The sequence below is a fragment of the Penicilliopsis zonata genome (genome assembly GCF_001890105.1).
Source record: "Penicilliopsis zonata CBS 506.65 unplaced genomic scaffold ASPZOscaffold_1, whole genome shotgun sequence".
Taxonomy (NCBI): domain Eukaryota; kingdom Fungi; phylum Ascomycota; class Eurotiomycetes; order Eurotiales; family Aspergillaceae; genus Penicilliopsis; species Penicilliopsis zonata.
The window spans coordinates 2799490-2822857 of NW_019208911.1; the positions used below are offsets into that span (position 1 = coordinate 2799490).

The 23368-nt window shown below is 54.8% G+C and overlaps 10 protein-coding genes across 10 annotated transcripts; 7 read left to right on the forward strand and 3 right to left on the reverse strand.

Moving 5' to 3' along the window:
• Positions 1-268: 268 nt before the first annotated feature.
• On the reverse strand, positions 269-3742 carry ASPZODRAFT_414624 (hypothetical protein). The gene is made up of 4 exons (XM_022728322.1): positions 3160-3742; positions 736-3080; positions 624-678; positions 269-570 (listed from the first exon to the last, which is right to left on the reverse strand). Exons 1-3 carry the CDS (start codon positions 3461-3463, stop codon positions 628-630), a joined length of 2700 nt encoding a protein of 899 aa, XP_022586055.1. The 5' UTR covers positions 3464-3742; the 3' UTR covers positions 269-570; positions 624-627.
• Positions 3156-4211, reverse strand: ASPZODRAFT_414879 (hypothetical protein). Its single transcript, XM_022728323.1, has 2 exons — positions 3993-4211; positions 3156-3936 (listed from the first exon to the last, which is right to left on the reverse strand). Exons 1-2 carry the CDS (start codon positions 4067-4069, stop codon positions 3456-3458), a joined length of 558 nt encoding a protein of 185 aa, XP_022586056.1. The 5' UTR covers positions 4070-4211; the 3' UTR covers positions 3156-3455.
• ASPZODRAFT_415560 (hypothetical protein) lies at positions 3717-5804 on the forward strand. Its single transcript, XM_022728326.1, has 3 exons — positions 3717-3936; positions 4004-4031; positions 4073-5804. Exon 3 carries the CDS (start codon positions 4078-4080, stop codon positions 5347-5349), a length of 1272 nt encoding a protein of 423 aa, XP_022586057.1. The 5' UTR covers positions 3717-3936; positions 4004-4031; positions 4073-4077; the 3' UTR covers positions 5350-5804.
• A 455-nt stretch (positions 5805-6259) lies between these two features.
• On the forward strand, positions 6260-10860 carry ASPZODRAFT_148815 (hypothetical protein; the record flags this gene model as incomplete). Its single annotated transcript, XM_022725422.1, has 11 exons — positions 6260-6320; positions 6370-6450; positions 6532-6548; positions 6614-6854; positions 6925-6951; positions 7015-7190; positions 7244-7340; positions 7433-7580; positions 7628-7877; positions 8947-9549; positions 9595-10860. The coding sequence occupies 11 exons, from the start codon at positions 6260-6262 to the stop codon at positions 10858-10860; spliced, it is 2967 nt and encodes a 988-aa protein (XP_022586058.1).
• Positions 10861-11894: 1034 nt separating this feature from the next.
• Positions 11895-13095, forward strand: ASPZODRAFT_56801 (hypothetical protein; the record flags this gene model as incomplete). Its single annotated transcript, XM_022728636.1, has 3 exons — positions 11895-12002; positions 12068-12481; positions 12535-13095. 3 exons carry the CDS (start codon positions 11895-11897, stop codon positions 13093-13095), a joined length of 1083 nt encoding a protein of 360 aa, XP_022586059.1.
• Positions 13096-14087: 992 nt separating this feature from the next.
• ASPZODRAFT_55885 (hypothetical protein) lies at positions 14088-17162 on the forward strand (the record flags this gene model as incomplete). The annotated part of the gene is made up of 3 exons (XM_022728572.1): positions 14088-14159; positions 14226-14777; positions 14868-17162. 3 exons carry the CDS (start codon positions 14088-14090, stop codon positions 17160-17162), a joined length of 2919 nt encoding a protein of 972 aa, XP_022586060.1.
• A 1022-nt stretch (positions 17163-18184) lies between these two features.
• On the forward strand, positions 18185-19116 carry ASPZODRAFT_127644 (hypothetical protein). Its single transcript, XM_022721802.1, has 2 exons — positions 18185-18661; positions 18733-19116. Exons 1-2 carry the CDS (start codon positions 18473-18475, stop codon positions 18979-18981), a joined length of 438 nt encoding a protein of 145 aa, XP_022586061.1. The 5' UTR covers positions 18185-18472; the 3' UTR covers positions 18982-19116.
• A 430-nt stretch (positions 19117-19546) lies between these two features.
• On the forward strand, positions 19547-20705 carry ASPZODRAFT_57148 (hypothetical protein; the record flags this gene model as incomplete). The annotated part of the gene is made up of 3 exons (XM_022728666.1): positions 19547-19673; positions 19739-20421; positions 20475-20705. The coding sequence occupies 3 exons, from the start codon at positions 19547-19549 to the stop codon at positions 20703-20705; spliced, it is 1041 nt and encodes a 346-aa protein (XP_022586062.1).
• Positions 20706-20787: 82 nt separating this feature from the next.
• On the reverse strand, positions 20788-22016 carry ASPZODRAFT_88059 (hypothetical protein; the record flags this gene model as incomplete). Its single annotated transcript, XM_022730320.1, has 2 exons — positions 21936-22016; positions 20788-21866 (listed from the first exon to the last, which is right to left on the reverse strand). The coding sequence occupies exons 1-2, from the start codon at positions 21964-21966 to the stop codon at positions 20788-20790; spliced, it is 1110 nt and encodes a 369-aa protein (XP_022586063.1). The 5' UTR covers positions 21967-22016.
• A 203-nt stretch (positions 22017-22219) lies between these two features.
• Positions 22220-23278, forward strand: ASPZODRAFT_148820 (hypothetical protein; the record flags this gene model as incomplete). The annotated part of the gene is made up of 1 exon (XM_022725423.1): positions 22220-23278. One exon carries the CDS (start codon positions 22220-22222, stop codon positions 23276-23278), a length of 1059 nt encoding a protein of 352 aa, XP_022586064.1.
• Between the last annotated feature and the right edge of the window lie 90 nt (positions 23279-23368).

Sequence of the window (23368 nt, forward strand, 5' to 3'; positions counted from 1 at the left end):
AACCCCTTTCCTTCCCTGCCTTCTTTCTCCCTTTTCTTTTCCCTCTTTTTTCTTGCCCTTACTTACTTTCTAGTCTCGGTCGAAACTGTCGTCGTTTTCGTTCGGTCATTTTCTTCTTCGATCAGAGGGGGGGGAGGAAAAAAAAGACGAAACGAGATTGACATGACATGGTACAGAGAAAGTTTGGAATGTGCAATAAGAGGAGGAAACAAAAAAAAAAAAAAAATAAGAAGCAAGGAGTAAGGAAAAGAGAGAAGGTAAAGGAACCGAGGAGGAGAAAGAGAAGGCAACACCGGAGAAGATGGAGATTGAAAAGAGAAAAAAAAAAAAGAGAAGAAAACAGAGATTTGTGGCAGGCCGTTTCCCCTTCACATAATCATAACTTTGACGAAAAAAGCAAGAAAGTCCAGAAAAGAAGAGCCAGCCAAGCTCCCATAGAGTAGAGATTACACATTCGAGACATTAAAAAAAGAAGAGGGAGAGAGAGAGAGAGAGAGAGAGATGGAGAAGATAAAACCACGTTTCCCATGTTAACAGACACATACACTTTATCTTCCATGAGGCATATCAAAAAGAAAACCGGGGCACTTTTTCCGTTTCTTTTTTTTCTTTTTTCATGATTTTTTCTTAATGTCCATAGTTGCCTCCCCATCCTCCGCGGCCAGAGTTCCCGTAGTAGTTCCCAAAGCCGGCAGCGCCTCCGTAGTTACCATAGCCGGATCCCTGATGAGTGGCGGCGCCCTGGTGTCCTCCCAGTCCTCCCAGACCGGTGCTGTACTGCGGGTTCAGATGGGGGTAACCGCCAAAGCCCTGCTGGCCCTGCTGGCCCTGGAGGGGGGGCAGGACGGTCTGCGACTGGGGCTGGCCGGGAGCGTTGTTGGCGGCCGAGGCGGGACGGTTTGCCTGGGCCAGGGACGGGCTGGGCCCGCCGGCCTTGGGGGTTTCAAACGACTTGGCAGCCTCCTCGGTGGTCACCGGCTGCTGCTGGGCCATCTGCTGGTTCTGGCTGAAGCCGCCGGCTTGGGGGCGACCGAAGACGTCCGACATGCCGGTGCCGAAGGCGGTGGTGCCCGCGGCGGACTGCTGGCTCTCCGAAGGCTGCGCGGAGCCGGTACGGGCGTACACCGAATCCCGGCCGGGAGTACCCTGGTTGAAGGAGCCGGCGGTGGCCGGGGAGGAAGAATGCTCGTAGGAGAAGCCAGCATGCTGCGGCTGGCCGTACATGCCACCCTTGCCGCCATAAGGTCCGTACTGGCTTCCGTAGCCGTACTGGTTGCTGTGGGGCTGCATGTAGTGGTCGTCGTAGCGGCGAGCGTCGTCATACATCGGGCGGTTGCGGCCGTACTGATGCTGGGTCATCTGGCTCATGTAGGAGGCGTAGTGAGGGTTCGAGTAGTAGGGGTACCCATAGCCGTACCCGCCGTGGGCTGCGGCGGCGGCGGCCTGGGCGCCGGGCAGGTGCTGGGCAGACGGGGTCTGCGTGGCACCGGGGAGAGTGGGGTTGGGGGTATTGTGGCCGCTGTTGGGGGTGTCAACGTGGCCATAGCGAGTGGGAGGTTGGGTGGTGGGAACGTGAGGCTGCACTTCGGCTCCCGAGACACCGAAGCCCGTGGCGGCTCGCTGAGCCGCGGTGGCATCTTGGGACTGGCCGTACGAGCCGTAGTAGGTGTAGGGCAGACCGCGCTGTTGGTCCGCATAGAAGGGTGAGTATTCGCTGCCGGAGGTCACGGTAGGCTGGGTGGGGGCCTGGTTGGCAAAGGGTTCCTGGATCGGAACCTGCGGCTGAGAGACCTGCTGGGTGAAAGGGTCGTAGGGTTTCTGGGTGTCGGTGTAACGGGGGAAATCGTTGAAGGACTCGGCGGCGGAGGCCTGAGGAACGGGAGGCAAGCCCGGGGCCGGGCGGGCAACGGCCGGGGTCTCGATCGGAATGGGGGCCTGGGTGGAAGGAGGCAGCGCGGCGCGCGGAGCGACGGGCGAGTGCTGCGGGGGCTGGGCGCGAGTCTCGGCCTCCTCACGGTGTTCGTCGATATCAATATCAGTGGCATCGCCGTTCAGACCCATGCTGCCGAACTGCACGGCGGCACGGTCAACCGCATGGTTTCCGGGCATGACCACCGCTTCTTGCTGCTCCATGACCCGTCGCTGGAAGGCCGGACCACGGCCGCTCTGCTTGAAGGCACTGGTCGGGTAGCCTGAGGGAGTGGGCCGGGCGGGAGTCGCTGCGGTGGACAGGGCAGAGGGATCCGGCACGCTGCCGGTGGTGCTGGCGGCCGTAGCGGTGGGAGCAGGAGCAGATACGTCAGGAATCTGTTCGAGGTTTCTCTTTGTCAGATCGTCCTTGGCAGCAAGGTGGGCGTCGTCCACGCGAGGGGTTTCGGCAACAGGAACCTCAGCCGGGGGAGGAGCAGCAGCAGCAGCAGCAGCAGGTTCTTCCGTTGTCTTCTCCGCGGGAGCGACCAGAGGGACAGGAACAGGTATAGGTACGGGTTCAGGAGCCTTCTGTTCCACCACGGGTTCGGCCTGTTTCTCGAGAGCGACGGGAGCAGCCACAGGAGGAGCAGCGGGCGCCGCGGCAGCGGGGACGGCAGTCGACGCGGGAGTTACAGGGACGGGAGCAGGAGCGACAGCAGGTTTCTTCGGAGCAGCGGCAACAGGTGGAGGTGTGGGTTTGGCGAACAAGCTGGCCCAACCCTTCTTGGCCGGCTCAGCTGTTTTGGCCACAACATCTTTGGTGGTGCTCTCGGTCACAGAATCGACAGGCTCCTCACCATCAACTGGGGTCTCCACGTTTGTAGGGGCGGCGACCGGGTTCTCCAGAGCGTCTGAGGCAGCGATGGCAGCAGCAGTAGAAGCTGTCGCGGGCGGACGGGACCCATTGACATGAGCTCCCGCCCTGCCGCCACGACCACCACGGCCACGATCTCCACGAGCGCGGCCACGGCCCTCAAATCCACCGCGGCCACGACTTCCTCGCATCGCAGGGGCGGCTGACTCGACAGGAGTGCTCTGCACCTCCTTGGGCTTGGAACGGGTGCGGTCGACGGTCTTCTTCTTCACCTCTCCCCACTGCGAGACATTGCCTATAAACAGTCAGCATAATCCAGGCTATGAAGGATGTAAAGAAAAGAAAAGAAAACAAAGAAAAAGAATGATCCAGACCTTCGGTTATCCGCTCAATTGCACTCTCGAGGTCGCCGTTTGAGTCTTCCAACGCGAACACCAAGTCTTCGTCTGTCCAGTCGGGGAACAGCTCTTTCAGAGTGGGCAGGGTGTCGGAGTATTTCTTCTTCATCTGGCCAATCTCGCCCTCATCCTCAAAGGACAGCGTCGCATCATCCGAGCTGTCGACCTTGGTCGACCTGCTCCCACCGCGACCGCCTCTATTGCTGTAACCGCCCCGGCCGCCCCGGGCGGATACCCTGCCACGCGAGGCAGCAGCTGGCCTTGTTTGAACGTCAGACATGGCTGAATATTAGACTGGTGAGTATTTCTGAGATGGAACGAGATCGTAAAAAGCCGCAGCAGAAGGTAGCTGGCGACGTAGGAGGACAGGTGGTGGGTGTGTCCAAGGGAGAGTCGAGTGTTAAGGTTGAGGGCAGTGCGCTAGGCAAAGAAAAAGCGAGACGATCGTCGATGCTCCCTCGCTGAGAGGTTCGCACAGAGCCACAAGTCACAGCGTGGCCGCCAGGCTCCTTAGCAAAAGCACACGGGGAGGGTGATGGGGGAAAGAAAAGTGGCGAGAGAGATGCGTAGAGACTCAACGGGGGTTGCTTCGTGCTCACGGAAGGGTTCGTCGTGGAGTTGCAGCGAGAGGCAACTTTCGCGTTTCCGCTTAGCGAGACGACGCTAGAGGCTCTTTTGGCCGACCGTCGACCTCCTGTGCCAAGGAGACGTTGAGGACATATTAATTTGTTAATTGACGACGAGTTACAGTTGGTAAGTTTGTTTATTTATTTAAATTGATCATTGAATTAATTACTGATTGCTAGAATCTGATATCCAGTTCTCTCTCTCTCTCTCTCTCTCTCTCTCCTCTCCTCTCCTCTCTCTCACCGACTGTCTCTGTCATACGATACCATGAAGAAAACGTCGATCTTTGGCTTCAACGCCTGGTCGAAAATCCATCCTCCGTTGCCTCGGACACCGAGAGAGTCGCAGCAACTATTGAATGCTTTGACCTCGTCCTTTCGACGACAGCTCGACCGAGAGTATCCGCAGCCGAATGCCTCCGAAGAGGCGGTGCCCACCACCACCACCACCACTACTACTACCAACTCATCAACGCACGCGACCGAAAAACACTTGAGATCGATTCTAGAGAATCCGTTATTCCGAGTTGCACCGCAGGTTGACCATGCTGGTCATCGGGGCGGGGCAGATCCCCAGAAGAGATTGGCCGAGGAGCCGATGGCTGTGTTTGACGAGTTGGTCGCCTCGGGGTCGGTCACAAAGCAGGCCATGTGCAACTGTCTGAAGAGCCAGCTGATTCTGGCGAGTCTGCGACCGCAGAATCTGGGGGTTAGCGAGGCGATGAGCAAGTCAAAGGCTGCCTCCAAGGTTGTAGAGTGGTTCTGGGCGTCCGATTCCGGCTCCCGAAAGATGCTCTTCAAGTCTCGCAGTACAACGTCCACCCTGCTCAAATTCATGGCTGCCGAAGGCCTGCAGGAAACTGTCGCTGCCTGGTTGAAGATGATTGTCACCCGCGACCTGGGAGGGTCCAACGGTCGGATCCCAGAAGGGGTGATGCGGAAGTTGTTCGGCAACTTTCTCAAAGATGCAGTGGCGGCTGAACTGCGCTACGGAGCCGGGATCACCTCGGCCTTGACCCTCTACACGCAGTCGTGCCGGATGTACCTGTCGCTGGTCGACAAGCAGCCGGTCGAGTCGAGGGAAAATGAGATGGTGCTCTTCGCCGGAGGCTCCTATCTGAGCCATTGGATCGTCGACAACCCCCAGAAGGAGGTCCAGGAAGTGCCTCAGGAGACGTTCGATGAATTCGAGCAAGTCATGTCCTCTCTGTTTCCTGGAACCCTCTTGACGGCATGTGTGCCCTTGTATAATCCGTCGTCTCCGCGGCCAGGGCCGCTGCTGGACTTTATGAAGAGCATATCTGCGGAGAAATACCACACTTGGAGTACTCGCAAGAGGGACGCCTTCTTCATTGTCAGTTCCGATGCAATCAGCGTCCTTATCGATGAGGGCAAATACCGAGAAGCCTCGAACATGGCGCAGCTCCTTCAGCAACTACTCAAAGACAATCTCCGTGATAGCTTGCCAGAAAAGAATCACCAGACGACTTTGGAGGTTGATGAATATGCTTTAGGCCGGTTAGGGCTGGCTCTGACATGATAGCCTGTTTATTCGTTTCCTACTCCCACTCCTCTCTCCTATCGATCAAGTTGATGGAAGAACCATCTCAAGACATCTCTCCGCTTTATAACGAGAAATCCCAACCGCCACATTTAACGCCGACATGACTGCTGTGAACTTTGGAGCGTCCCATGGCCACTCTCGACCGGCCATCTCTTGACTGGCTTTCTACTGAACCAATCTGCTCTTTATTCTTGACGACTCAGCGACTCGAGGTACCTATTCTCTACCGTTCTCTTGTCTCTTCTACGAACTTTACCAACTGTGTTGGTCAATTTTGAGCACCAATTGGAGGTCCCAATAGCCGTCTTGTCCGACTCTCAACATTTATGATCATTGACCCGAATCGCATCGCACTACAGCAGCAGCAGCAGCAGCAAGGGGATGCACCGTCCGAGAAATTCGATCGATACAAGGTCGTGTCTCACTTCTTAGATAGCGGGAGTTCTTCCATTGGTGACTGAGAACAAGGAGTATCCTCAGAACTAATATTACATCATCACAACTACGACGGCAGACTCAGCCGTGTGTCCAAGGAGCGATATAAGCTGGGGGAAATCTCGGATTACTGGATTGACCACATGTGCATCTCTTCATCGGCAGAAATGCCCCCTAGAACTAGGTTCAAGCAACCGCCATATACAACAATATATCCGTCAAGATCTCTAGCATCTCTAGCATACTCCATAATACATAGTCAATGTAAAGCTCAGTTTAGATGACTCATATCATGATGCCCGCGGATCGGAAGAACATGGCCGCCCCGCTATCGGAGGACCAGTGATATAAGGGACATTTGCTACAAAAGCATCCTAGAACGCACCTGTACTTTAATTTCCAGAAGAAAAACCCCCCCCCCTCAGAAATCGAATTCTTATCCCTTTGAAAAATGTCCGGAACTAAGATCTGGCTGCGAGCTGAGACCAAGCCTGCCGAAGCGCGGTCGGCCCGTAAGTTGATTCTTTGCCTACCCCTCACATTATATTCTAAACGATGCAGTCACCCCGACGACCTGCAAGGCGCTTCTTGATGCTGGCTATCAAGTGACGGTGGAGAGATCTACTCAGCGGATATTTGATGGTAAGTCAGGGACAGGACTGATTCAATCTGCCGTTTCTTGTTCAAGGCAGGTCCGAACTGACAACTGACTCACTCATGTAGATGACGAGTTCGCCAAGGTACACACACCCAATTGCTGCGATGGAACGAGACAAGAAAGCGAATGATTGATTGATATGTTCAGATCGGAGCACCCCTCGTCGAGGAGGGCTCGTGGGTCAAGGACGCCCCCAAGGATGCCTACGTGCTTGGTCTCAAGGAGCTGCCCGAGGAGGACTTCCCGCTTGAACACGTTCACATTTCCTTTGCGCACTGCTACAAGCAGCAGGGTGGATGGGAGAAGGTCCTGAGCCGTTGGCCGCGTGGCGGAGGTACCCTGCTCGACCTCGAGTTCCTGACCGATGATGTCGGGCGTAGAGTGGCTGGTGAGTTTGTCAAACCTGCCAGAATGATCCTTTCAAGAAATAAAGACTGACATAGTATCGAATTTTATAGCCTTCGGATACTCTGCTGGTTATGCTGGTATTTCACACACACACACACCCCGAATACAAGTGCTCGTGTAGCGATACTGATGACGGATAGGTTCCGCTTTGGCCGTGAAGAACTGGGCCTGGCAGTTAACACACCCGGAGGGCCAGCCTCTCCCCGGCGAGACTCCCTATGCCAACCAGGAGCTGCTGATTGAGTCCGTCAAGAAGTCGCTGGAGGAGGGCAAGAAGCAGTCGGGCCGGTCGCCTCGCGTGCTGGTGATTGGTGCTGTAAGTTTTTCTCTCTTCCATGAGATCGAAGGGCCATATCTAAATTGGTGTAGCTCGGTCGTTGCGGCAAGGGCGCTGTCCAACTTGTCAAGGATGTGGGTATCCCCGAGTCGGATATCATCGAGTGGGATATGGAGGAGACCAAGAAGGGTATAAATCTTGCTTTCTCTTGTTTTTTTTTTCTCTTGTTTTTTTTTTTTTTTTTTTTTTTTTTTCGCCGTTATATACTAACTGAAATTCAGGCGGCCCTTTCAAGGAGATCGTCGAGGATGCTGACATCTTCGTCAACTGCATTTACCTGTCGTCGAAGATCCCCCATTTCGTCAACGTTGAGTCGCTCTCCACCCCCAACAGACGCCTCAGCGTGATCTGTGACGTGAGCGCCGATACGTAAGTCACCGTGCTATTCTTCATCTTCAAATTCTAAACAAGTTTAGTACCAACCCCAACAACCCCATCCCCGTGTACAGCATCACCACCACCTTCGACAAGCCCACGGTGCCCGTCGAGCTGCCCGGTTCGCAGGGCCCCCCGCTGAGCGTCATCAGCATCGACCATCTCCCCTCCCTGCTTCCCCGGGAGAGTTCCGAGATGTTCAGCGAAGCCCTGTTGCCTAGTCTGCTGCAGCTCAAGACCCGGTCGACTGCCCGGGTGTGGACACAGGCCGAGGACCTCTTCAACGAGAAGGTCGCGACTCTGCCTGCTGAGTACCGTTCTTAGAGCTTCCTGGACATATTAAAATAAAAAGTCTCGGTATTATAAAATAAATGATGACCCTGCTGGATTTAGACTGCATAAATTAGAAATCAGCCAGGACAATGCAGAGAGTGTATTTTAGGCTGAAATTAGCCGACTATTTCCCCATACTGTAGACCTCTCAATCAATCACCTGTACTCGGTCCTTGGTACAGGAAACTACTTATGCATTAACGAGATACTAATTACTTTTATCTAATAGCAGATAATTACGTTACTTCCATCATCCAGCAACCCCGGACTTCCGGCTGGCTTTTCTCAGCTCGTCCTGCTTTGCCCACCGTGAGGGGGAATGGCTGACAGTCCCAAGGATGAAGAGGGGCCACCTTCTCCGATTATGAAGAAGCTCCTCTTCACTAACTAACTACGAAGTATAAACTACCTAGTTACTTGGTATTATTACCATTGACTTACCACTTAGCTCCAAACTAGGTAGCATGTCATCTTCCAGTGGCAGCCTGGGAGGAGAAATAATGCCCCCTGTGGCCCCCCCCCGGATCCATCAGCAAACCCGAGTCTCCGTCCTCCTTTAGCGAAACCCCCCCCCCCCTCATTCCAATTCTCTGCTCGAATCATCTTTTTCTTTTTGAATCCAACTAATCTACAGAACTAGTGACTGGCTCTTCTGTTCCGGAGATACCAGACGGCGATACGAGATCGTTTATATACGCAGGTTGGTTCGGTCCTTTTGGCTCCCCTGTTTTTCCCTGTGTCCCATCCACTTTTCCCCGTCTTCTCCGCACGCTGTATTATTCTAGTGCTGACCCTCCCTCTCCCAGGTACAGACAGACACGGACAGCCTCGAGAGCGAGAGGACCGACGCCCTTGTTATTATTGTTATAGACTCCTCGTTCCCTCCCCCTATCGTCGATGGAATAAACCTACGGATGATTGTGTGGATAGAACAGCAATGAGGAGAAGAGAGACGTTGGGCCACTCGCGCTAGGACACCTCCGTACCGACTGTTTTTTTTTTCTTTTTATCCTTCTGGAAAAAATAGATTTTGATGCAGGAAAAACCCAGCACGGTGGCTGCGTATGCGGCCGGGGCGTCGCTGGCTGCCATTGCGCTCTTCTATGTGTTCGGGCCGAATTATACGATCGACGGGGAGGACTCGCTGGATGGGAACCGTAAGAAGAGCATCGTGGGGCTGTCGAACCCGGCGAACGACTGCTTCATCAACTCGGTGCTGCAGGCGCTGGCGGGCCTGGGCGGGTTGCGCGTGTATCTGATCCGGGAGCTGCATCGACGCGATCTGGACGGGCCAGAGCTGTACAACGCCCTGCCGGCTCTTGAAGAGATCCCCCGCGGACAGCGACCGGAGAAGCTGCGCGAGCTGCAGCAGGGACTTATCACACGGGCGCTCAAGGACATGTTGGACCGGCTGAACGAGCGGCCGATCTATAAGAAGACCATCTCGGCGCGGTCCTTCATCCAGGCCCTCGAGTACGCGTTTCGCACTCGGATCAGCCGCAACCAGCAGGACGCCCAGGAGTTTCTGCAGATCATCGCCGAGCGCCTCTGCGACGAATACCACGCCGGAGTGAAAGCAAGGCAGAGGCTGCAGCAGTCGGTTGAGCTACCTCAGGAGGTGGAGGGAGATGTCACCACCACCACCAAAGACTCGACTGAAGACTCAACCGCACAGCCCGCCGAGGTGGAAGTCCGCATCGACGACGGAAGCGAAAAGGGTCTGCCTGCCATCATCGACACGAAGCTGAAGGAGCTTGATAACGATTATGGATTCCCCTTTGAGGGGAAGCTGGAGTCGCAGATCGTCTGCCAATTCTGCCAGTACCAGTATAAGCCGAACCAGACGGCGTTTGTCAACCTGACGCTGCAAGTACCGCAGAAGAGCTCGACTACGCTCAGCTCGTGCTTCGATGGCCTGCTGAAGACGGAGTATATCGACGACTTCCGATGCGACCGGTGTCGACTGCAGCACGCGATAGAACTAAAGACACAGGAAAGGGCCGCGGCGCGCTCGGAGAAGGAGACGGAGCGGTTGGGCGAGGAGATCGACCGGATCCATCAGGCGCTGCAGACCGACCCGGAACAGGCCTTGGAGGGAGTCCGCCTGCCGCCGGCCGAGGCAGCGCCCAAGCGGCGGATCGCACGGCACATGCGGATCACCGTCTTTCCCAAGATCATCGCGATCCATCTGTCGCGGTCGATCTTCGACCACAGCAGCTCGAGCAAGAACGCGGCCAAGGTGTCGTTCCCGGAACGGCTGCCGCTCGGCGGGATCCTGAACCAGAAATGGTTCAAGCTGCTGGCCATTGTCTGCCACAAGGGCAGCCACAACAGCGGCCACTACGAGTCCTTCCGGCGCAACAACCTGTACGCGCCCTTTTCCACGCCGGACGTCTTCAGCTCCTACGCGCAGAGCCGTGTCGCGAGCGAGAACCCGTCGGCGGCGCCGAGTCCACGGCTCGCCGCCCGCCGCACCACGCCCGACTCGGAACCGGCCTCGATCAGCCTCTCGACGACAACGGTCGGGACTCCGTCGTCGCCTTCGCTGTCTGGCACTTCTTCGCTCCCGTCGCCTTCCCCTTCCTCGGCGTCTTCGCAACTCAATAACAATAACAATAACAATAATAGCCGGCTACCTGCCGTCACCACGGCGAACAGCTCGCGTCTCTCTCTGCAAAGCAGTCTCTCGCGGTCCCCCGCCATCAAGCCGACGAGCAGCAGCGGCGGCGGCAGCGGTAGTACCACCGCGCCGTCATCGCAACCACTGTCGTCGCTCTCCCCGACCTCGACCGCCCGGCTGCGGCGACGACGACGAGCGAACGACCGGTGGTGGCGCATTTCCGACGAAAAGGTCAAGGAATGCAAGACCTCGGATGTGATGGGGATGCAGAAGGAGGTGTACCTGCTTTTCTACGAAACGGAGGCCGTGGAACCAGTATAGATCTACATACATATACACGTTGGCAGTGTGATATAAAAGTACAATACGGACGGGGCAGCATTGGATATGACACATATATATATATACCTTGTATAGCTGTACAGTGTACAATATAGATACTATATAGATGAATACCAGTCGGCAAAGGGGTTTTTGATTCCCTCGGGATTCGGCCTAGACTCTTTACTATAATTACGCTACGGAGGAACTGTATAACTAGCAGCAACCTGTTATTATCCCGGGTTGACGGAAGATCGTCCCACACATCGCACGAGGCTTCTTATTTTCCCGCGACGGAGATGGATTTCCCCGGGACGAAAGAAATACGGGTTCGATAATAATTTACCTATACTGTAGTAGAATTGAGATTGTCTTTACAAGCATACGAAACGAGACTATTAATGATTAATCTCAGTAAGTACTGGAAAGCGTAAGTACTGGAAAGCTGCGTCCTCCATGGAATTCCATTGAACCAGCTTGATCATTCCATAGACCAGCAGATGGAATCAGCAGATATAGACCTAGTACTAACTACCTACCTACTACATACTGGAGTACTGAGTCCTCAGTCTAGAATAACTACCTAGTAACTACCTAGGTAAGGTAGTGAATAGCGGGGGTTTCCGGAGCATCGAGAGCGTCATCCATTGACCCCACCAAGAGAGGGGGCAGCAAGACAGGATAAACCGGTATAATTATCTTCTACCATCTCTCACTTACTTGACTGTTTGTTCTCTCTCTCCATCTTCATCACCCTTAACAGACATCAACCCATCTGAACCTTTCAGGTGAGTCTCCATTGGTTAAATCACTGTGACCTCACCTTGCCATCTACTCCACCCCTCGGTGAGTTCTTCGAGCTATTGTCACTGCTGCGCTGCCCCTCCTGCCCCTCCTATTTAGCTCTCTTCTCACCGGATGGGCCAGTCGTAGGATCTTCAAACTCATCTTTTCATCTTTCGAACTCTTTATCATCTCTGTTAATCCTCTCTGTCTATCCAGATTCTCTCTCTCTCACATACAACACTTCCATCATGGGTGCCCTTGACAAGCTCTCCCGCAAGACCGGCGTCATCGTCGGTGATGACGTCCTGCGTCTCTTCGAGTACGCCCAGGAGAACAACTTTGCCATTCCCGCCGTGGTAAGTTGAGCTTGTTCAACTGGTTATGAAATCCAATCCCATCCATTCTGACTTGAATTTCATAGAACGTCACCTCCTCCTCCACTGTCATCGCTGCCCTCGAGGCTGCTCGGGACCAGGGCTGCCCCATTGTCCTGCAGTTCTCCCAGGGTGGCGCTGCCTACTTCGCCGGCAAGGGCGTCAGCAACGACGGTCAGAAGGCCTCGATCGCGGGTGCCATCGCTGCCGCGCACTTCGTCCGCAGCATTGCCCCCGTCTACGGCATCCCCGTCGTCCTGCACACCGACCACTGCGCCAAGAAGCTCCTCCCCTGGCTCGACGGCATGCTCGACGAGGACGAGCGCTACTTCCAGCTCCACGGCGAGCCCCTCTTCTCCAGCCACATGATCGATCTCTCCGAGGAGCCTGTCGAGTGGAACATTGAGACCACCGCCAAGTACCTCAAGCGTGCTGCTCCCATGAAGCAGTGGCTCGAGATGGTAAGCCAATCGAAATTAGATGGGAAGAAAAGGTTCTGACTCTGACTGATTAGGAAATCGGTATTACCGGTGGTGAGGAGGACGGCGTCAACAACGAGGACGTCGACAACAACTCCCTGTACACCCAGCCCGAGGACATCCTGGCGATCCACAACGCTCTGGCGCCCATCAGCCCGTACTTCTCCATTGCCGCCGGCTTCGGCAACGTGCACGGCGTGTACAAGCCCGGTAACGTGCGCCTGCACCCGGAGCTGCTGAGCAAGCACCAGAAGTACGTGCAGGAGAAGCTCGGCTCGGCCAAGACCAAGCCCGTCTTCTTCGTCTTCCACGGCGGCTCCGGCTCCTCCAAGGAAGAGTTCAAGGAGGCCATCAGCTACGGTGTCGTCAAGGTCAACCTCGACACCGACATGCAGTACGCCTACATGTCCGGCGTCCGCGACTACGTTCAGAAGAAGAAGGACTACCTGCAGGGCCCCGTCGGCAACCCGGATGGCGAGGACAAGCCCAACAAGAAGTACTTCGACCCCCGCGTCTGGGTCCGCGAGGGCGAGAAGACCATGTCTGCCCGTGTCAAGGAGGCTCTTGAAGACTTCAACACCGCCGGTCAGCTGTAATCTTCCTCTTCTTTTTTCTCTTCTTTTTTCTTTCCCCCCCCACCATCAACCACCACCATAATAACGACTATCTGCCGATCGGTCTACGAAACGATCTTGGTTATGACAGAACATACTAGAAAAACACATATTTAAAAAGTGTATTCATATGAATTAATGATACCTCTACAGAGTAGCTTGATTATAATGGACATTGTAGCAAGTAACTACCTAGTTATACTACATGCCTCTAGTAGTTACTGTAACTTGAATGGTTACCTAGATACGGAGTACTCCGTAACTAACCACCCTGTAAGCGCAGAGCTGACTCAGCAGTCACATGACATTAGTCAGGCATGTTTCAGGCAGGATAAAAATAGACCAGCAGCCAATAGGAGAGCCGCCAAGAGAAGCACCAGGGCTCAGCTGGTTCCTGAGGCCACAAATTCCGTCTCAAGATTGACAGGGAGAGCATGATTTGTTGGGATTCAGTCTTCAGATCAAGAATTGACCAGGGAACAGGGAACGGGGAACCGCATGACGATGGCGTCTGACTGGAAATAGAGACAGCAGACGGAGGAGTCTGGTATAGGCAGTGATGGGCAGTGATGAGCAGAGATCTACGAGTACGGAGTAACATATTACTACTCATAGAATTTGCCTACTCACATAACTCTAGTTATGATTTCTGGCATAGCTGACTACTCAATAATATTGATTAGTGATTCAATTGCAATATCCAGTCTATTGTCCTCTATTATTATTCAATCCTCTTCTTCTCTTTCTAGCGTGTCTCAGTCTAGACCGACGCCAACAACCCACCCTCGCCCACTTTGACTGAACCCACTTCACCCCAGCGTCGTCATCTTCCATTCTTTATCATTTCATTCTTTTCTAACCCCAGTGGTTGCGGTTGTACAGTTCTTCTTCTGTCTTTATGGGTATTGTGTGCTCCTGTCTCCAGGGTTGACACGTTCGAGATGGATCGACTGGATCGACTGGATCGACCCTGGATGGCTCCTCGCCAGGAGGAGACTTCGGCCGACCAGTTTCTCAAACTCATCCAGAATCCTTTTTCATCTTCGGTAACAATATTATCTATCTATCTATCTATCTATATTATTGATTGCATCAATTTCTGACGAAAGCAGTTCCAGGTGAACGCTGTCTGGGCCTCGCTGGGCACCTCCATCGGCATTTCCGTCTCGCTCGCCATCCTCTTCTCGCTCTTCCGCCCACGCCATACCCTCGTCTACGCCCCCAAGGTCAAGCATGCAGATAACAGACACGCACCTCCCGTGGTGGGCAAGGGGATCTTTGCATGGGTCAAGCCCGTCCTGCACACGCACGAGGATGAACTGGTCAACACCATCGGCCTGGACGCCACGGTCTTTCTCCGCTTCACCACCATGTGCCGCAACATCCTCGTTATCATGAGCATCATCGGCTGTCTGGTCATGATCCCCGTCAACGTCACCCAGCAGAATAGCAGCGAGGAGTCTAGCTCCAGCACCGTCTTCACCAAGATGACCCCGTTGGATGTCAAGTCCACCGCCATCTGGAGTCAGGTCGCTTGTGCTTGGGCCTTTGATCTCATCATCTCGTATTTTCTCTGGTCAAACTACAAGGCTGTTCGTCGCTTGCGCAGGAGATACTTTGAGAGTTCCGAATATCAACGCAGTCTGCATGCAAGGACTTTGATGGTACTTTTCCTCTTTCTTATTACTCCGTACACTCCGTATACCCAGTGAAGAATCGTCTAATATGTGTGTTTTTCTTTTTTTTTTTTTTAGATCACGGATATTCCTCCCCCCGCTCGCTCCGATGAAGGATTGCTGCGCTTGACAGATGAGGTCAATCCTACAGCGGCGCTCCCCCGAGCCGCCATCGGCCGGAACGTTAAGGATCTGCCGGATCTGATCAAGGAACACGATGAGACGGTGCGCGAGCTCGAGTCCGTTTTGGCACGGTACCTCAGGCGGCCGGACCGGCTGCCGGCCAAACGACCAACCCTGCGGCCACCGAGGAAATACCGTGCTCAGTACAAGAGCGACAAGGTGGACGCCATCGACTACCTGACGCTGCGGATCAAAGTGCTGGAGGAAGAGGTCAAGCATGTCCGGGCGTCGATTGACCGACGCAACGCCATGCCCTACGGCTTCGCCAGCTGGGAGATGATCGAGCACGCCCACGCGGTCGCCTTTGCGGCGCGCAAGAAACACCCGCAGGGCACGACAATCCGTCTGGCGCCGCGCCCGAGCGATCTGATCTGGGAGAACCTGCCGTTGTCCAAGACGAACCGCCGGTGGAAGCGCTTCATGAACCGCATCTGGGTCACCCTGCTAACCGTCGTCTGGATCGCCCCCAACGCCATGATCGCCATCTTTCTGGCCAACCTTAGCAACCTGGGTCTCGTCTGGCCTGCTTTCCAGACCTCCCTCGACGCCAACCCGGTCATCTGGGCCGCTGTGCAGGGTATCGCCTCCCCCGCCGTCACGTCACTGGTCTACCTCGTGCTGCCCATCATCTTCCGTCGGCTGTCCATGCAGGCTGGTGACGTGACCAAGACTTCGCGCGAGCGTCATGTCCTGCACCACCTGTATGCCTTCTTTGTCTTCAACAATCTGATTGTCTTCTCGCTCTTCTCCGCCGCGTGGACCTTCGTCGCCGCCGTCGTGTACTATGAGAAGCACGACGACAACGTCTGGGAGGCCTTGCAAGACGGTCATCTGTACACAAAACTCGTCAGCGCCCTCTGCCAGGCGTCCCCCTTCTGGGTGACATGGCTCCTGCAGCGAAACCTCGGCGCGACCATCGACCTGGTACAGATGGTCAACATGGTCAGGGTCTGGTTCGCGAAGACCTTCCTGGCGCCCACCCCGCGCCAGGCCATTGAATGGACCGCCCCGCCGGCCTTTGACTACGCCAGCTACTACAACTACTTCCTCTTCTACACCACCGTCGCCTTTAGCTTCGCCACCCTGCAGCCCATCGTCCTGCCCGTCACCGCGCTGTACTTTGGCGTCGATGCCGTGCTCAAGAAGTACCTGTTGCTCTACGTGTTTGTCACCAAGAACGAGTCCGGGGGCCGCTTCTGGCGCGTGCTCTTCAACCGCCTCATCTTCGCCACCATCTTCGCCAACTGCATCATTGCCCTCGTCGCCAAAGTCAACGGCTCCTGGACCATGGTGTTTTGCGTCATCCCACTGCCCTTCATGATGCTGCTCTTCAAGTTCTACTGCATGCGCACCTTTGACACCGACATCGAGTTCTACAACCGCAGCAACCTCAGCGACGCCGAGGCTCTCGGCGCCCCGGGTAAATCGACCAGAAGGGCCGCCGACCGCCTGAGTTCGAAATTCGGCCACCCGGCTCTGTACAAACCGCTCATCACCCCGATGGTACACGCCAAGGCCGCCGATGCCCTGAAGCGCATCTACAGCGGGCGCATCGGCACCGCCGACACCCTGGCGCTAGGGGGGGAATACTCGGACATCGCGATGGACCCCATGTCTGCCGGCAAGCCGGGCAAGACCGAGGACCCAGTAGTTGCTGCTGCTGCTGCCGACGCCACGGCCCCCTTCGAGGTCGTACCGGAGAACCACCTGGACTTCTCCTACTACAAGAACCGCGCCGACTTCCGCGACGAGTTCGGCGGCGGCATCTACGGCCGGCCCGAGGATCTCATGACCGAACGCTCACATACCCCGCGCAGCTTCATGGGCGAATGGTCGCCCAGCTCTTCTCGCGCTTCCTCGCCCACCCCATCATTATCCTCCCGGCAGCCAGAACCGGGGGGCTATTATGACCCGCTCGACGCGCGTGCCCAGGAGTTCGACCTGCGGACACAACAACAACAACAACAAAATCATCATTCTGGTCCCTCAGGCACCGGGTCGGCCATGTACCGACAATCATCAAACGGGAGCGAGACACAGTTACTCCGGCACCCGCAGGAGCTCTCGCAGACGCAGTCGCACAACTCCGACGTCCTTGCACCGCTGGACCGGTGGCGGACAGGCGGGTATGGACCTGTCCAGCAGGAGGAGGAGTTTATCTCTTACGAACATTACAGGACGGCGCGGTAGTTTACCATTCTGCTGTCTTCCCTCCTCTTTCCCCTCCCCCCCCTTTTTTTTCCCCAGTATATGCTTTGTTTTACGTGTTTGGTGATCTATAGACTTGGTTATGACGGTATGACTTGTATTTGTATATATGTATATACAAGGAACTCAGCAATATTGACTGCTACTACTCCTACTCCGTAGCTGGTTCATACGAATACGAGCAGGGATTCCTTGCCTTGCCTCGAATCGACCATACAGAGTACTCTACATCTCCCTCGGACATCCATCGAAGTCGGATGATATTTGTGCCATTGAAGCATTTCGACTAGACCCCGCTATTCTCGTGTTCTTTGTATATTATCAACTCAAGAATCAAGAATCAACTGCTGTATTCTCAGCCCAACTAATGCATATCATGAAATCCACTATTATTGCCCTCTTCCTCCTCGCCGCGGCTGCGCTGGCTGCCCCCATTCCTGTTGTAAGTGTCCAACCCCGTACGTTAGCACCGTGCTGAACAGACAGGACGGTGACGACAAGATTGGCGTGGTCGACAGCATGTCTGTTCTGCGGATAGCAGGAGTCTAGTGATCAATGAATATCTAGGTAACTAGGAACGATGGATTGAAGCAGTAATTGGAAGTACTCTTGGGGGAGGAAGTCCTAGTCATAAGTCGACCATAATTGACTATTTATCTAGACTGTATCCAGCCTGCTTTATTGTCTCTCCATAGAGTGTCCGCGAAAGCCCCGTCAAGTTCCCGCCGAGAGGATCGTCAGCAGCTGTGCGTTCTACAGATTGAATATTCACTCACGCGGTAGTCTTTGACCCTAGAGGGGGGGAGTAGCAGACCTGACAGATAAGAAATGCCGTTGCCATACTGTTCAGGGGGAAGCGTCGTTTGGCTGTATTTGTTTCGAGAAGGCAGTAGGCAGTTACTACCTGAGGTAGTAGTGAGTGTAGTTGTACAGTGAAGATCACCTGACCCGAGGTCATGCTTATGTTTTTCCCAATCGGAGCTTTCGGATCTCGCACTTTCCGTCGTCCACGTCTTCTCTAAGAGAACAGCAAATACCAACTCCTTGTCTCTTCCATACGATGTCTTTTTTATAGGACCAGACTGACAGATTGACAGACTGACAGACTCTGCCTACGTTGAATTAGCTTGTCTCTCTTTCCTGGCAGTGCCCCCCCACACCAGGCCTATGCTCTCGACTCGGTGCTGACTGGGGTAAATCCAGTACTTTCAGTCTCTCTGTTATTCCGCCCTCTCACTCTCTCCGATTTCTTTCCAACCTTCTACGCGTATATATCCTCTTCCAGATGGTGGATGGTTGCGATAACCCCTATTCAGCGGGGATTTGACTGTGGATCGTGGATCGTGGATCGTAAACGAAATCGGTCGAACACTATCGATGCTACTCGAGACGAAAGAAAAGGCCCAAACTTAGTCATGGCGTGGTACTCGATCCTCCCGTCGCAATTTCTCTTTGTTGAGAGCTGGGCAGCCAGGATATTTGTATGTCCCAGATACACAACACAGATGGGCGAAACATGGCGAACGGACTGACACCTCCTTACGGAGTATAGATCCTTCTCGGTCTCATTACTATGGGCCCCTGGGCTGCGCTGGTGATCTTCGATGTGGTCCTCTACGTTTATCGCATGGTGATGTATGAGATACCGGTGATCGGTGGGCGAGCCCGTGGGCGACAGAGGCCTCGGGCGCCGAGTCTGGCGGAGACGACGGCGCAGAGAAGTCCATCGTCAGCCGACTTCAAGACTCGACCGACAGGGCAGGGCGGCGGTTTGAAGATGAGACATTCCCAAAGCGAATGATGTTCGACTACACGCTGGCGTGTTGAACAATATCCAGGTAATATTTGTGATGGTCCGAGTGACTCGACTGTTTGAATTATTGATACCCTAATATTAAATTCTACATCTACTACTTCCTGATAATGATAAGGCTGATCTCATATTTAAATACTGAATGCTGCGCTCTAATATATGGTGTTTATCTCTATCAATGTAAGACCAATATTGAATCTAGGCTTCATCTGTATAGACCTGCTCTTTTGGTAACTCGCATTGGATTGCCAAGTTGGGACAAGTGAGGAGAAACTGATAAGCATTTCCACCTCGAGTCACACACTCTCCTCCATACAAATCCCATAGACTTTTCAATTGTATATTGTATATTGTATATTGTATATACTGTCTGTCTCATGGCGTTTAAACCCGTCTTTCCATTGCATTCCCACCTCCCATCATGGTTCAATCTTGGGACGGGCACGATCCTCCTGGCCCTATGTGCCCTGCTCCTATGGGCCAGAGGGAGAATGTCGGTGAGTACCAAACTCATCATCTCCAGCCTTGCAATCTAGATACTTACGACTAGCAGATGCATCGCAAGCGAGCTCCCCGTACTCCTGGGTTGCCGCCGATCGAATCGTTGAGCGGCTTTGACTGGACGACTACGACGCAGCTGAAGTTCCGGCCATTTAAACCGAAATATCACCTCACGATGGGTACAGTAATTAGCCACTCGGTTCAGAACTATGTCTTTTGTATTCGGTGAAACTAACAATACCAGCCCTCGAGAATCTCGATCCATCCGACTGGATCCCCATGGACAAGACGTACAAGGACCGGTTGAAGCTCCGCGCCTCATTGCTGGAGAAGCACCATGACGTTGTTCTCGGGATCAACAATGAATCAGATCCCCGAGTTCGTGCGGCGGTCGTTGAGCTCTACATGTTCCTGCTGGGTACATACCTGCCTGGTCGGTATCCGAGAATGTTTACCCTACGAGATAAATCTTCATCAGCAACCCTCGAGAACCTTGTTACGGGCGAGGTGTTCCCTGTTGACGAATCCGTATCCACGATCACCGCATTGGAATCGCTAGCCAGAGTTGCCGACGAGGATTTCCTCATCCTCCTTCCTGACATCACTACTGCGGCTGCTGCGGGGGAAGAAGAAAAGTATATACTAGAAGCGTACGAGACATGCTTCCCTGCCGGCTTCGACACCCGCACGAAACTCGGCCTCCGTCTCGCGAGCATCCATGACCCCGTCCCACACTACACCGACAAGCTCGAGAAGAGCATGGACCGCTTCTTCGCCAAGTTGCCCGTCGGTCGGTACGTGAAGCGTGTGAACTGGGGTATCACTACTGAGCCGGACCTGTTTGCTGCCTTTGGGGGGATCCATGCCTCTGAAGAAGAAGAAGAGGAGGAAAAGCCGATCCGTTCAGAAGATTTGGATTTAGATAAGGTAAGAAGTTCGTTCGGAAGAAAATGTGAATTCGGCCTTTCTCTAACTTGTAGACCTATCTTCGCTGTGAACGACAAACGCTCCACCGTCTGCCGACCTCAAAGGCGCTAGTCTTCGCTTACCATACCTACATGTATCCTCTGCAGGAGATCAAAGATGAGGGACTGGGCGAGGATCTTGCAATGGCAATCGACGGGTTGAAGGAGGGGAGCGCACCGGGGATTCATATGTACAAGCGGGGGGCTGTGTGGGGGGAGGCTGTCAAGACATGTCTACGAGCTTAACGATTTCATTTATTTCATTCATTTATTCTTGATCCTTTTATCTTCTCTTTTTCTATTGACGTCAATCGGACAGGTCTACTTGCTAGTTTAGAATGGCCAACACCTTGAGAAGGTCTGCCGTGACGCCCATGGCAGTGACATCGCCACCAGCGCCGGCGCCCTGGACGATCAGCGGGTTGGCACCGTAACGCTCGGTGTAGAAGGAGATAATGTTGTCGCTGCCCTTGAGCCCTGCGATGGCGCTATCCTTGTCGAACTGCTGCAGGCCGACGTTGACCTTGCCCGCGGCGACATCGATGCTGCCGACGTAGCGCACGACCTTCCCGGCGCGCTCGGCGGACTCCTTGATCTCAGTCATCTGGCCGTCAAACTCCGGCAGCCGGCTCATGAACTGCTGGATTCCCTCGGATGTGGAAGGGATGTCGGCCAGCTCGGCGGGGATGAGCGACTTGATCGGGAAGGCGTCCGGCCGGGCGACCTCGAGTCCAGCGATACGCGCCAGGATGGTCAGCTTGCGCGCAACGTCCATCCCGTTCAGGTCGTCGCGCGGGTCGGGCTCCGTGTACCCCAGCTCCTTGGCCTGGGCGACAACCTCGCTCCACTTGGCGGTCGAGGAGCTACCGACGGGGGCGAACGTGTTGAACAGGAAGGAGAGAGTACCCGAGAAGACACCCTCGATGCGAGTTACCCGGTCGCCCGTCGCGACCAGATCGCGCAGCGTCGAGATCACCGGCAAGCCGGCGCCCACCGTGCTCTCGTGGTAGACGAGGGCGCGGCCCTCGGACGCCGCGGCGAAGATCTCACGCCACAGCGAGATGTCCGACGAGAACCCCTTCTTGTTCGGGGTGACGATGGAGATGCCCTTGCGCAGGAAAGTCGGGTACGCGCTTGCCAGCGTCACGTCAGACGTGTTGTCGACTAGGACTGCCCGCCCGGGCGCAGCGGCCAGGTACTCGGCGATCTCCTCGGGGGACAGCGCGGGCCGAGTAGTCAGCGAGGCACCGGCCGAGGCGGTCTTCCAGTCCCCGGCGGGGATGGCGGGCGAGTAAGAAGGCGTTGGTGAGAGAAGAGTCAGCGATGAACGAGCCAGGAGCACCAGCTGGGGAGGATTGGGCAGGCGAGCCAGCTGGTTCAGAAAGGCCGTGCCGACGCCCCCAACGCCTGTTTCACTGTGAGTATATCATAGACTAGATGGGGGAAGTATGGACGAATGGGGGACTTTTATCTTACCAACAACACCGAGGTAGATAGGCTTAGACATGATGCAATCGATTGACTGACTTGAAGCTATACAGCACTCCCAACACTCACGGTTTGCAGTGACTCTCACGTAGAGAATCTGGCGGGGTTGGCGGGGCCGAGACCGGCGTCGCTTATCTTATCTTAGCCTGAGGCACTTTTTGTGCCTTGGAAGTCAGGCATGAAATATTACCTCAGAGCCAACAATTTACAAGCTATCAACCTACGGAGTAGGTACCTAAGCTAGGTAACTACTACATCAACTACTGTTTACCATGTCGCTGTACGGCCAAGCACGTTCCAAATCCGCAAAGAAAGAAGCCTCGACATCGACATCGACCTCGACCTCCACCCTCGCCTTCAGCACACACCTGGCCTCCCTGATCGCCGGATCTCGAGACTCGGAGGGGACCTCGACCTCGAGCTCCAACGCCGCCTCACGAGGACGCACCCGACCCTCTCGAACCAGCAAACCGTCAGACCTCTTCGCCCGACCGAACCGGGGCGCCCAGAAACGCGCCGCCGCCGACGAAGCAGGCGATGACGCCCACCATGTGCGGCAGGTGCACCAGTCTAGCGCGGAGATCGGGACCATCGACGCGGCGACATTCCACCGCTCGAAGCGCCGGATGGAGGAGAAGGCACGCCTCTACGAAGATCTAAAGAGCGGGCTATACCTTGCTGAAAGCAGTGATGAGGAACCAGACACAAGAGATAAAGAGGACTATCTTGCCCGACTTCGACGGAAGGAAAGGGAGGGACTTGTCGATTTTGACAAGAAATGGCAAGACAAAGCACAAGATGATGAAAACGAAGAAGGAGAAGAAGAAGATGATGATAATGCATCGATTGTTTCCTACGAAGATGAACTCGGACGCACGCGGCGCGGTACACGCGCCGAAGCCGCCCAAGCCCGAGCCTTGCAAAACGCAAATAACAGAGATACGACTCAACGGTGGAAACCCGTCCAACCAGAGAACCTCATCTACGGGGCCACCGTGCAGAGTGAGGCGTTTGCACCCTCCTCGGCGATGACACACCTTGCATCCCGACGGGACCGATCACCCACCCCCGAGACGGAGATGCAGATGCACTACGATGCGGAGGCGGAGGCGCGCGCACGGGGGACGGGATTCTATGCGTTCTCGCGCGATGCGGCCACGCGCGATAAGGAGATGGCGGAATTGATGCAGGCGCGCGAGGAGACGCAGCGGGAACGCGAGGCCCGCATCGCCAGGCGGGCGGAGAGGTTGGCTGTTCGGGAACAGAGGAGGGTCAAGGTTGACGAGTTGCGGGCGAAGAGGAGGGCAGACGTGTTTCTTGCTGGGCTGTAGTTGTTTCTTTCTTTTCTGATTCGGATTTAGTTTCTGATACTATGCACATGATACCCTCTATCGAAATGGACTTGAATGGATGTTATATAA